The 12,296-nt window shown below is 52.1% G+C and overlaps 2 protein-coding genes across 2 annotated transcripts; one reads left to right on the top strand and one right to left on the bottom strand.

Moving 5' to 3' along the window:
* Window positions 1–4,353: 4,353 nt before the first annotated feature.
* On the top strand, window positions 4,354–7,162 carry HER10_EVM0010472 (subtilase). The gene is made up of 2 exons (XM_035479930.1): window positions 4,354–6,184; window positions 6,239–7,162. Exons 1-2 carry the CDS (start codon window positions 5,873–5,875, stop codon window positions 7,130–7,132), a joined length of 1,206 nt encoding a protein of 401 aa, XP_035337629.1. The 5' UTR covers window positions 4,354–5,872; the 3' UTR covers window positions 7,133–7,162.
* A 3,113-nt stretch (window positions 7,163–10,275) lies between these two features.
* On the bottom strand, window positions 10,276–11,532 carry HER10_EVM0010617 (uncharacterized protein; the record flags this gene model as incomplete). The annotated part of the gene is made up of 1 exon (XM_035480070.1): window positions 10,276–11,532. The coding sequence occupies one exon, from the start codon at window positions 11,530–11,532 to the stop codon at window positions 10,276–10,278; it is 1,257 nt and encodes a 418-aa protein (XP_035337638.1).
* Between the last annotated feature and the right edge of the window lie 764 nt (window positions 11,533–12,296).

The raw sequence follows: 12,296 nt of genomic DNA, 5'->3' as shown, positions 1-12,296 counted from the left end.
CGCTCAGGATGAACCTTCAGAAACATAGCATGACCGCTGGATAATTCTGGTAATTCTAAGGATGGTGTTCCACGAAATTTAGTCCTTGACCCATGAAGTCTGACATGAAGCAATACAATGCGATTGGATGTATTTCATGTGAGCCAAGGAGTTGCATGATCAAGATAAGTAAAGCAGAGGTTGTGTACTCATTGATGTCACTTGCTCGACATCTATGAAACAGTGGTTTACTTGCTGGAATATTCCCTACGGACTCACTATGGAGTCGAACAGTCTTGGCAGTCAACAATCATGATTGAAGCACCGCCCGTGATTCATATCATGTCATGGGCTGTGTGGCAAACCCTGCTGATTCGCATCAGACTCACCCTGCAATATAACACAAGTGCCGCTTGCATTCAAAACTGAGTTTGCTGAATCATGAGTGAAAGGTCACGTATCGACGACGTTTGACTGATGAGTCTACATGATGGCCAACTCTACACATTCACTGGAGCAAGCCTGGCCCTGGCCGCTTCCAATCTGCAGCTAAGAGTGTATAAGTAACCTCATACTTGCAAATTCAACTCGGCCTTATCGACACTCTCAAGCTTCAGATTCTCCGAAGCTGCATATGTGATCGCAAGGACAAAGAATCAGTCAGGAATGCCCAAGATCGATAAACTTTGATATCAAACAACACGTCCAACAAATTCATCGAGGTCAGACACAAGAGTTACATCAAGCATTCGTACTCAGAATAAACCATGTGTCACAAATACTACTTCACTGGCGAGTCCGAATGCATGCACTTGGGCGTTTGCTTTCGAGATGAACAATGTCAACGTGTCAGAGATGGAGCGAGACCTTGCCCTCGAAATACCTGGGTTCACCAGTGGGTCAACGGCGTCCTCCCGGTCGAGGGCCTTTGTCGCGATTGCCGCGGAGAAGGACTGGGAGGAAATGATGTTGTTGAGAGACCAGAGCAAGGTCATAGGCAGCGTCAAAGACGACGAGAACATCGGCAGGAAGAGCCTGAGCTGTCTGATGAAATGGAGGGAGTTTGAGGAAGTGGAAATACACTAGCGATGGTAGCTGTAATGCTGATGCTGTCGAAACTCAAATGTACTTTCAGTGTTGCTCAAAAAGGCAGGTACGGCGAGCTGAATGTCCAAGACAGACTAATATTGTCTCGTCATAACTTTCGGAGATGGCGAGCGGTCCCTTTTGGGCTATTTACCTGCGTGAGAGGGTGAAGTTTAGGAAGGCGGTTGTTAGGCATCATACGTCGGCTGCACGCCGAGACATTGGAGTGCCATTGGCGCCTTGCCCGCTCGCCTTATAGAGCAGGTGGCGAGGCTTCAGCTGGGCGGAACGCCGTCGGCGTAGCTACCTTGCGGCGTGACACGCTGGGGCTGGAAGTGCGGCGTAGGGGTCTCGATTGGGTGTAACGGCGAACTCGGCCGGATCTTACTCCGGATCCTCAATGTTGCATTGTTCCTCAAGTCGGGGATCTTGAGCTTGGAAGTATATGGATACTCTGGGTAAGGCCAGGTCTTGGCGGCATCCGAGGCATATCGTAATCGTTCATATCTCCGAAGTCTCAGGCCATCGGGCTTGATGCCACCGGCGCATAGGATTGTGCGACGATGTCGTGACCATCATCGTAATGAGATAGGACGTCCTGGATTCGATAGAGCCCGATAGTATGTGATGTGATCCGGGACCCGAGTCACGGGTGTCCTAAGGCTACTCGCGGTTCATGACGGCGTTTTCAAGTGATCGTCGTGAAAGGAAGGTGAGGAAACCACACCACCAGCTGTTTGTCTTGGCAAAAGTGATCTTGCAGCAGTAAAGCGGTAGTGCTGAAGAATCCTGGCAGAGATGGGAGCCAAGCATTTGTAGGTTCTTGGAATGCCGGTGGTTCCTGGCTGGGGTTGTCGAGTGTGGCAGGTCGGTAGAAGCGGGGAGGCTAGAACAGGTTCTGCAGAGGATGCCACCATTCTTTTGCAAGAAATCGTGACTGCGGTTCCCAGGAGATGCCTAAACTGCCTTCCAGAAGGCCACTAGCTTTGAACCTTCCCAGCCTGTCCGGTTCAGAGCCGCACCTTGATGGTCACCTCCCCCTTTCAGCAAGCGATGCCATCGTGGGAATTTTGGTGGCGGAGTTTGGGCGGTAGGCTAACGCATGGCCCAACGGCGAGCACACTGGCAGTGTGTTGTGTGACATGACTATTTCGGTCAAGGCTGCTGTTGTAGCCCTCAAGCTATTGAATGACTGCAGCAGTGGTCAGTGCTGCGCAGCCTGTGGGTGTGTCGGAGTGCCTATGTTGTTAATAGCTGTAGAGCACTTGAGGTCCATCTATTGCTGGGTATGACGAAAGTCAATGTCGGTGCTCCGTAGACAAGCATCAGAGGGAACGGCTTTGATCCATCACCCCACATCAGACAAGATCTCGGCAGCAGCCCCGAGCCTAGGTAGGATACTGCTGTTCTGCCGCCGCGAAACTCGGGGGCGACAGGGGTGGTGGAAATGAAAGGCTTGAGACTCCGTTGTAGTACAGGAATTACTTGCCTGATACTCTCGTGATTTGTGCTGTTGCCTTTGATCCCGTCTTGGCTAGTCTGCAGGACAGGACGAGTCTGGAAGGACGTTGGAAAAGCGTAATGCTAGCTGAAATCCAGGGTCAAGAAGGTTTACGCGGATGGTGATTCCGTAGCATGGAACGGCAAAACAACCAACTTGGGCACGCCGGAGAAGGCTGTGATGGTAGGGTGACGGTTGTGTAAGTTAAGCTTGATCACGAATGGAGATCATGGGGCTGGAGCCTGGAATACCCAAGAGCTTGCTCCCCGCTTCTTACTTGATGAATCGTGCGAAGCTTCTGAGTCCTGGCTGACAGGAAAGAGAAGCAAAGGCCAGAGGTGACATTCGGGGAGTTGCCATCCCACCATCTCCGCTCCGAGAGGGCAGGGGAATTGGATCATGTCAGCATCGCTAAAGCAGAAGAACCCACTACCTTATCACGTTATCGGTGCCATAGAAAGACGCTCGGACCATATGCTGCACCTTCTACGGCCCAAGCCCCCACTTGCCGGCGGGAATTTCGGAGAGGCCCGCCCTGAGGTGGAAAGGCGGGTACCCTCCAGAGTACGTACTCCGATACGTATACTGCAGCATGTGATTCACGAGGCTCCTACCGCTTCGAAGTACCAAGGTATCTTATCTTTTGCCGCCCGGGATTCCTCTCTCTTCTTCCACTTCACAATGTCGCCGATCGACGGATACACTTATTCAATTTTGGTAGCAATTATTCAATGTTTGAGATATCTTGCCGAGCCACAAAATCATGTGGCGTTTCCCGCTACCAAGGATGCGGGGTACCACGACTTGTGAAGGCTTGGACTTACAGATGTCTCGGCCAACCCTATTCTGAGCTCTTCTTCGAACGAAGGTGCGGGTGGCTGCTGACGGCGTACAGGTGTTCGTCCTTTCAGGGATCTTGATCAGGAACCAGGGGTCTCCAACGAGCAACTGTCCAGTCAGAAGCCTAGAACAACCGCAGCGAGCACTTCACTTGCTCGCCCAAGTTTGGACGCGCTGATATGCGCTAATAATTGCGTGAAGGTCCAAAATCCCTGGCATGGACCTTTGGGAAGCCCAGCACAGGCTAGCCTTTGCCGAGATGTGCTATAGACCAACCAGCTTATCTAAACATCCCGAAAGACCCTCCTCCAACCTAAAGAGGACCAGAGCTCTCAAGGGCAAGACAGCTTTGCTTGCGTGAGAAAGCTGCTGGCCTTCGTTACGTGCTCAATCAAGTTCGGGGGCTCTAGATCTGGAGTGAGGGGCTACGATGAGTTGCTTCAGGGATCTTCTGTTGCGGGTTGTCTTTCCCTCCTATCCAGATTCTCCACAGGAGCTCTAATCCTTGACATCAACGTCTGTCTGCCTTGGCTCCCTGGCTCTGTTGGCATTTTGCATGCAGGTAAACAAGAATATGCATCCAAGACAACTCACCACAATCAGAATAGGGCACAACAGAGTGCTCCATGTCCATGCAACAGACAACGGCGCGTACATTGCTGGCTTTTTGCAGCTGGCCTTTGGGACCCATGGCAGGAGACGCGGAGGTCTACACACATTCCGCCTCGGAAATGCTCTCCGACAGGCCACAGACAACCAGCTGCGGGCTGCTTGGTCTGAGCCTGGCGCTAACATACCCGCCCGCCACATGCGATCCACCGTCGTGCAACGAACACTTCGCTCTAGAATCAACGATGGAAATGCAGCAATTCACTCATCGGTGGCACTTATCACGACTAATTCGCCATTTACTACCTATCCTCCATCATCCTCTCCTGGGGTGCATTTTGGCAGCCCCCAATTCCCCCAGAACTTATCATCCCACCCCGATCGCCGACTGTCACGCTCCACGGCCAACTGCCGGATTAGGAAGGCGAGATATCTCACCTGGGGTAACATCGCCTTGACGCACGAGGATCAACCCTCCTCCGACGAACCAGAGCTTCGCCATGGCCTGTGATATCGCCTGCCACCCCGGACCCCCGATGCATCCATTTGAAGCTCAAGCCCTGTTTAGAGATGGAGATGGGGAGCAACAATGAAGGTGGCCCAAGTCTCCAAGATCTCATAGGTCGGAACTTTTGGATTTGAGTGGGCGCTGAGGCCATCAACATCACCAACACCGACATTCACAACCTGCAAAGCGACCTCATACGCATCAGCTGCCATTAATTCGGGTCCATAGACTTTTGGTCTAGCAGGACAGAAAAGCCGTCGTTTCTCGACCATCCTACAGGGGTCAGGCGCGAGAGTTCGGGAATCCACCGCATCCTGAATTTATGCATAAAAAAGCCTTGGCACTGCCGTTCCGAGGACCGTACCGGTCTTAGGACTGGACGTTGAGGTATTGCTAATGGCGATTAGTATTCGACAACTCGATATCATTGGCGGCATTTGGCTCGGACAACTCTCACCTTGTACTGCTCGAAGAATGGGGTTGGAAGACCACTCCAATGGGCCGTTCAAATGCCGATGTTGTCACCGCTGCATTTCCGTTTAACAGCGGCGCCCACAACAGCTGTTTATCGAGGCTCTATCCGCTTCTCTCCCGTGCCCGCGGGACGCGTATCTCCACCACGCGATATTGATCCTCGGAATGTTGGCTTCTTGTCTTGTAAGTCCTGGTATCATTCAAAGCTTACTGGTTGTATCTAACCAGGTGACGACAGAGGGCTTGACATGCCTGCAAAAACTGTCTACCGCCCAATCTCAAAGTCACTTGCGACCATCTGATAGCTTTGTTGCATTGCCAAGCCGGCCTAGCATGCCTCCTCTCTCACCCAGCTTGCTGCATCACCAATATCGCCGTCAATCAACTTCCTATTTTTGATTTTGTCGCACAAGCTTCTGAGATGGCTGCTTTATGTCGCCACATGGCGCCATTGGTACTCTCCTTCCCCTTTCCGCAGACCGTGTCGTCTTATCGACTTGGGTTCACTTGTTGTGCAACCGCCAGTGCAACTTTTGGCGACATATCCAAGTTTGACAGGTTCATCCCGACTTGGACCCTGCGGCGGTGGCTGTTTTCCGAGCAAGGGTCCGAATCATGTACGTACTGTTTCTCGAAGCGCGCCCCGGAACTCTGTCTGCAAGCAGTAATGCACCATCGAGGGCCTGGATGAGCCAGCCACTTACATGACATGCAACGGACGAACATCGAGCCTCACTCGGTTTCAATGACGAGGAGGAAATCTATATAACAGCTTTCAACGACCCACGATATTCGGTCTCTTTTCACTCCTCACCCCTCATCCTCTCCTACAATCCCAACTCCAACTCCTGCATCTCGGTCTATCGACAGTCAAAATGGTCGGTTTCAAGCAACTCGCGCTGCTCGCAGCTGCTACCTGCGGCTTCGCTGCTCCCACTCTCAAGGAGAGAGCTGCCGAGACCATGGTCCAGACCCGGGCTGAGAACAGCTACATCATCACCCTCAAGAGCTCCGTCGGCTCCCAGGGCCTCACCTCTCACTTGAGCTGGGTCAACGATGTTCACTCTCGCAGCCTCGACAAGCGCCAGTTCACCGGCGCCGAGCGCACCTACTCCTTCAACTCCTTCCAGGGATACTCTGGCAAGTTCGACGATGCCACCATTGAGGCTATCAAGGCCAGCCCTGAGGTAAGATTCCAAGCTCCGACGCGTTGTAAGAGCCCACTCTAACACTACAAATAGGTCGCTGCCGTTGAGCGTGACGAGATCTACACTCTGAGCGCCCTTGTCACCCAGACTGGTGCTCCCTGGGGTCTCGGAACCATTTCCCACAAGACCTCCGGCTCTACCTCGTACATCTACGACAGCGCCGGCGGCACTGGCACCTTCGCCTACGTCGTCGACTCGGGCATCAACACCGCCCACACCAACTTCGGCGGCCGCGCCTCGCTCGGCTACAACGCCGCCGGCGGTGCCCACACCGACACCCTCGGCCACGGCACCCACGTTGCTGGCACCATCGGCTCCACCACCTACGGTGTCGCCAAGCTTACCTCCCTGATCTCCGTCAAGGTCTTCGTCGGCAACTCCGCCTCCACCTCTGTCATTCTCGACGGATACAACTGGGCCGTCAACGACATCACCACCAAGGGCCGCGCCGGCAAGTCCGTCATCAACATGTCCCTCGGCGGCCCCGCTTCCACCGCCTGGACCACCGCCATCAACGCCGCCTACAACTCCGGCGTCACCACCGTCGTCGCCGCCGGTAACGAGGCCCAGAACGCCGCCAACGTCTCCCCTGCCAACGCTGCCAACGCCATCACCGTCGGTGCCATCACCAGCACCTGGGCCATTGCTTCCTACTCCAACTACGGAACTTCCCTGGACATCTTCGCCCCCGGCAGCTCCATCCTGTCCACCTGGTACACCTCCACCACCGCCACCAACACCATCTCCGGTACCTCCATGGCCTCCCCCCACGTCGCCGGCCTCGTCAACTACCTCCAGTCCGTCGAGGGCCTCAGCACCCCCGCCTCCATCGTTGCCCGCATCAAGGCTCTCGGTACCTCTGGCAAGATCACCGGTACCCTCAACAGCTCCCCCAACCTGGTTGCCTACAACGGCAACGGCGCGTAAGCGGTTTCTCGTCAAGAACCGGCAAATTTCGTCAGACCGACCGAAAGCCAGCCGCGGGGGGCGAGAAGACGTTCCGCCCTTTCCGTCGGCCAAGAGCGCTTCGCAGCTCGCTCACCTTTGTACACGGAGGAGTTGGGATTCCCTCATCAGAGATGAGCGGGGGAGCGCTGTTTCTTACGATGGAATGAGGATGTTTATAAGACTTCGCTGCCTTGGTATTGGACCTTGGCTCTCCCATTTTTGAGATTTGTAGGTGTCATATTGGGCATATATAGTTGATAGGACAATAAAGAAGATGCATCTGAAAGTAACTTTCCAAGTTGACATTGTGATCTGAGGCTGAAGGTACATGAATTGAGGTCATTACTGCAAGGGTGATCAGAGCGACAAGCTTCGTTGTCTAGACTCACACCTCTTGGCGAACGGGATCCTTACTCAATGGGGTATTAATATAAATCGCATCTGACCCGCCCGCCACAGCCTGAACTCTGGAGAACCGCGATCCCTGACCGGTATTTCTTCCCTGTAATCTCGTATTCTCAGTCTTGGCAGTTGTCGTCTCCTTCGCAGTGTACCTAACGCTCTATGGTCGGATGTCATGCGAATGAGTAGCTGGGTAAAGTGGTGGAGATGCAATGCGACGACTTTAATATCATCCGGAGAGGGCGCTGGGTAAGGGTTTTCGCGGGGAAATAAGGATCGTCTCCCCCAGGTCCCAGGACTCGGGGTACCCCGGGGGCTGGTATTGTGCCCTGACTCCCACTCTCCTACCATACTCCACGCCGATCAGCAGAGTATACATGAAAGGACCAGATATTTGGGTCCCTTTGATAGACGGAGTTATCCAGCAAATCATCAGACCTCATAGCTTGGCGTGGATTGAGTCGATTTGCTTGTTTAATTGAGGCTTTGCATGCGCACATAACTGCAGCTGGGGATGTGCCTCCTTGAACAATTGGTTTGACGTACTCTTATTGAAACTTATCATCTCAGAACGAGACTTATCATAAAACCATCTGGTTCCTCAGAAGTAAGGCGTTGTTGATTTTGTTATCCAGTGGAGATCGGATAACTCCGCCACATATGGGACCACGTCGACTCATGTGTAAGTGAGATAGCCCACAATAATAAGTTGTTGGGGATCACATATATCTTGAAGTAGGTACCTAAAGACGCACACTCGAATTCAAAGGCGGGCACCCTCCATATTCTCGGAGAATCATTCAGTTGACACCGGTCTCTTCACTCGTCGTGGACCACCAAGCCTTGATATCAGCAACTACCTAACCCCGGTGTGTCAGCCTTCAGTGCGAGAACATTTGGAACCGATTTTCATTCTCCCCCACTCCCCCAAACTCCCCGGCCGCCTTAACTCCGTCAAATGTCATCCGACATCAGCTTCAGACAGGATGAGCTATAACGAAACCTTCTTATATTGACAACGCCTGGGCAGGCTTGTGACGCTTTCTTTGTTGTGAAAGTGACCTTCCCTCCTAGATGCCGGATTGGAATAAGAGCCGAAACTGCAATGCGTCTGAGACTGTTAAACATGCGAGTGCGATTCTTCTTATCAATGTCTTTAGTGGTTCTGGTGATAAGTCAACACGGATGACCTCTATGATGCCGGGATTCGAATAGAATTTAGGTATATCAAGATGCGATGCTTACTGTCAGACTGTCAGACTTGCAAATCGTGATTGCAGCCTTTGTCTGACTGGCTTGAAGTAGAAATACGCGTAATGGAAGTAGGCATGTCGCTAAAGATTTCTGCCGCTCCGGTTCCCTGTCACACATACATTAGTTGACTGACTCAAGCAGGTCTTCTAACCCACTTTACAAAGGATATCTGCCGATCAAGCTATAATCATATTATCTTGCCAGGAATACCAACAGGCATGTCAGTATCGCGGAGTTGAACCCATTGAAACCGTGCTGTATTCACTGAACCCAGAAAGGGAGTTTGTTCCGGTCTCCACTGCAATTGCAGTTCCAACATGACGCTCCACGATCTGGCGCAAATTCTCTTCATACGGCCATTTGTTCAAAGGATTGCCAGCTGAATACGCAGGAGAGAAAGCAGACGGAGTCGGTTCTGGTTTCCTCGATGTACATACATGTACTAAGCCGTGTTCGTAATCTCTGGACGCTACCTCAAATATTAGCAGTCAAGCACGAATAGCACCCGTGGTCAGGTCCCTCGGTAGCACCTCTAATCTTGCACTCTCTATGAATCTGATAATGTAGGGCATTGTTTTTCTATGGCGTATAGCCCCGGTAGCCAAAAGTTTAAGTTTCGGACAACACGAGTCAATGTGAAAAGAAGACTCTGCCAAATCAGATCCGCAGATTCATATGCGCTGACGACTTTGGCTTCTCGTTATGGAGCGAATGCGAGATGAGTACTATTCGGCAAACCCGATCGATTGCCAAACGCTGCAATCATCAACAACAGAGCTACTGGCGAATATTAAATAGAGACGGGTCGCGCTGTTCCTGGACTTGAATCTCACTGCAGCCTCCCATCATTCTCACACACAAGAACCTCACTTCAAGTCACTCATTCAAATACTTGTCACCATGCTCTTCCAGCCTTCTCAATTCTTTGTTCTTGCCCTTGGGCTTCTGTCTGCTACCGCCACCGCTGCGCCTACTGAGGTGATGGAGCCCCGCGCTGAGGTCCTCGACATCGGTGCTTGCTACGGCTCCAAGTTCACTTGCGCCTTCCAGGGATGTCTTGCTGGGTACACTTGCTCTCAGCACACCGGTGGCACTGACTACTGCTGCGTCAAGTGGGGTTGTGAGGCTTGTGTCTCTATGTGTGATCAAATGAATATGCTGACAGGTAATAGAAACTACTCGCTCCACATATAGCTGTCACTCTCCATCTATCACCTAGTCTGTTCTGCGTTGGACGTTGTACGGCTTCGGTTTCAACGACATGATGCGCACAGTGGTCTATGATTGCTTTTTCTACTTGCCTTAGACTTGACAGAATAATTATACACTTCATCACCAAAGCATCGGCGTCATAAACCAATATCGCAATCACAAGTAAATTTAACCCGTTCACTGTTAACTTTGGTGTCGTTTTGTCATTCTGTGGTTCGATACACACACCTATGCGTAACTTCTCATCAGATTACCTAAGGTCTCGCAATATCTCTGCCTGCTAGCCAGATGAATAACCAGCTTATTGAGATCATGATCTTCCTCCTCCAGCTCCTCGTCCAGCCCAGACTTCCAGAACGCCAAGCCAACCACGCGCTCATTCCCGTCCACTCTTGCTTACCACCAATGATACCGTCGTGGCGGCCTAGATAGGCTAAGAGTGCTCTCTGCCTGTAGTTGAAAGGTACAGGATCGGCATTCGAGTTGAGAATGGTCGTGAGGTACTCGCCTTTTTGCAGAGCTACCTCAGCCAGAGTGGGTAGTGATTCGCCCTCAATATCGGCGGCGTCACCGAGCGCATAGACATCGCTCATTGGACTTCCATCTGGATGTAAGACGCGGAGGTACTTGTCTGTCAAGATGCGAGGCAGACCGCTCTCTGGCTTTTTGACAGGCAGCTTCTCAACCAAGGAGCTTGCCTTGTTGCCCGTAGCCCAAATCAGTAGTCCGTACGGCAAACGCCCGTCCTCCTTCGTGAAAATCGCATCGGCTTCAACGCTTTGGATGTGTGACCCGGTCTTAATCTTGACATGCTTCCCTTGCAACGAACTAGTAGCGTATTCGCTCAAGTTTGCGTCAAATGTCGACAAGATCTTGGCCGCGACGTCGTGAATGGTGATGGTCACCTTACCATCGAGGTGGGGAAACAGAAAACGCATATCTTCGAACCACAGATCCCATAGCTCGGCGGCAGCCTCAATACCAATAGCTCCGCCGCCGACAATTCGAATGTTGAGATAGTCTAGCTGATCCTGTTCGCTTGTCGTTGGAAGAGACGCCTTGTCGAGCATTTGGAGGATGCGCTGCTGGATCAAGCGAGCATCATTGGTCGTCTTCAGAAAAAGAGCGTGCTCCTTCGCGCCTGGCGTGCCGAAGTCTTGGGTATCGCATCCAGGCGCTATGCAAATCTTGTCGTACCTCACTTCAAAGGTTGTCGGGTCTTCGCCTGCGGTGGGTGCATCGGTCTTGCATCGGACTATCCGCTTTTCAAAGTCGATATCTTCCGCAAAAGCCTTGTAGTAGTCCATTTCCGTCCTGTGCTTCCGCCTGACCGGCTCTTCCGCAAGGCGGAAGTTGAATAGCCCGCATGCCGCGCTGGCCAGCAAGGGAGTGTACTGGATTGTTCGAATTGGCGAAATGACCTTGATATCGTATTTCGCTAGGTCGACTTTTTGAGTGAGGGTGAATCCACCCCAGCCGGTGCCAATGACAACGAGGACTGGTTTCGACATGTTTAACTGTGATGCTCTATCCCCCAGTTTGAACTGCGACACTAATTATTTCCTCATGCTATGTGATACTTGACCGACTTCTTATGGTTTTCTCAATCCTTGCTTCATCCGGAACGAAACTATCAACCTTACGTCACGGGCCTCAAATTGTCGGCGTGCGGCATGGCAGTTGCGGCTTCGTGGGCTCTTCGGAGAGGGAACGTCATCGATTTTCGGAGACTAGGGAATGGTAGCATCGCCTGGTTGGGGGGAAGCTCGGAGGTTTGACACCTTGGTTCGGCAAGATATTACTGGCTGGAGCTGGCTGCCGTAGCTTGGTCCGAACCTAGACAGATGCCGGGAGATCTCCGCGTTCCACCCGGGCCCACTTCTTCGGCTGGATTGGTCCGGTCGATGAAGGACGGGGTCTAGGGTTCGTCTAGAAGCCAACTTTCCCAGACATCTTGCTGCATGGGCAGCTTGAAAGTTTGTCGAGATTGCGGGGAAGCTTTCTTGTCAGCTTGGCAAAGTTTTTGGTTGGGCGTCTTCAATGGTGTTGATTTGATGATTGAGAAAAGTTGCGACAGTCAAGCCTAGGGTGTACAATGTCCGTGTTTGTAGATTTTCTCCCTGAGGACGGGATTGTCGGATGTATGTATCCAGCTTTCGTAAGCCATGCAATGCAGCACTCTACCACGCGGGAGTACAATAAGGTCACGGAAATATGTTAGTCTGCAGGAGAAAGCACAATTTGCTTGTTGGTAGTGGTGCGCTTGAGGTACAAA

The sequence above is a fragment of the Colletotrichum scovillei genome (genome assembly GCF_011075155.1).
Source record: "Colletotrichum scovillei strain TJNH1 chromosome Unknown Contig00002, whole genome shotgun sequence".
In the NCBI taxonomy this organism is placed as follows: Eukaryota; Fungi; Ascomycota; class Sordariomycetes; order Glomerellales; family Glomerellaceae; genus Colletotrichum; species Colletotrichum scovillei.
Note: the sequence above shows the minus strand (reverse complement) of the source record. Positions and strands in the feature narration are given on the sequence as shown.

Bases quoted from the DNA above. Each gene is read 5' to 3' on its own strand.
- HER10_EVM0010472 (XM_035479930.1), top strand. From the start codon at position 5,873: ATGGTCGGTTTCAAGCAACTCGCGCTGCTCGCAGCTGCTACCTGCGGC. The intron at 6,185-6,238 runs GTAAGATTCCAA...CACTACAAATAG, and splicing joins CTATCAAGGCCAGCCCTGAG to GTCGCTGCCGTTGAGCGTGA.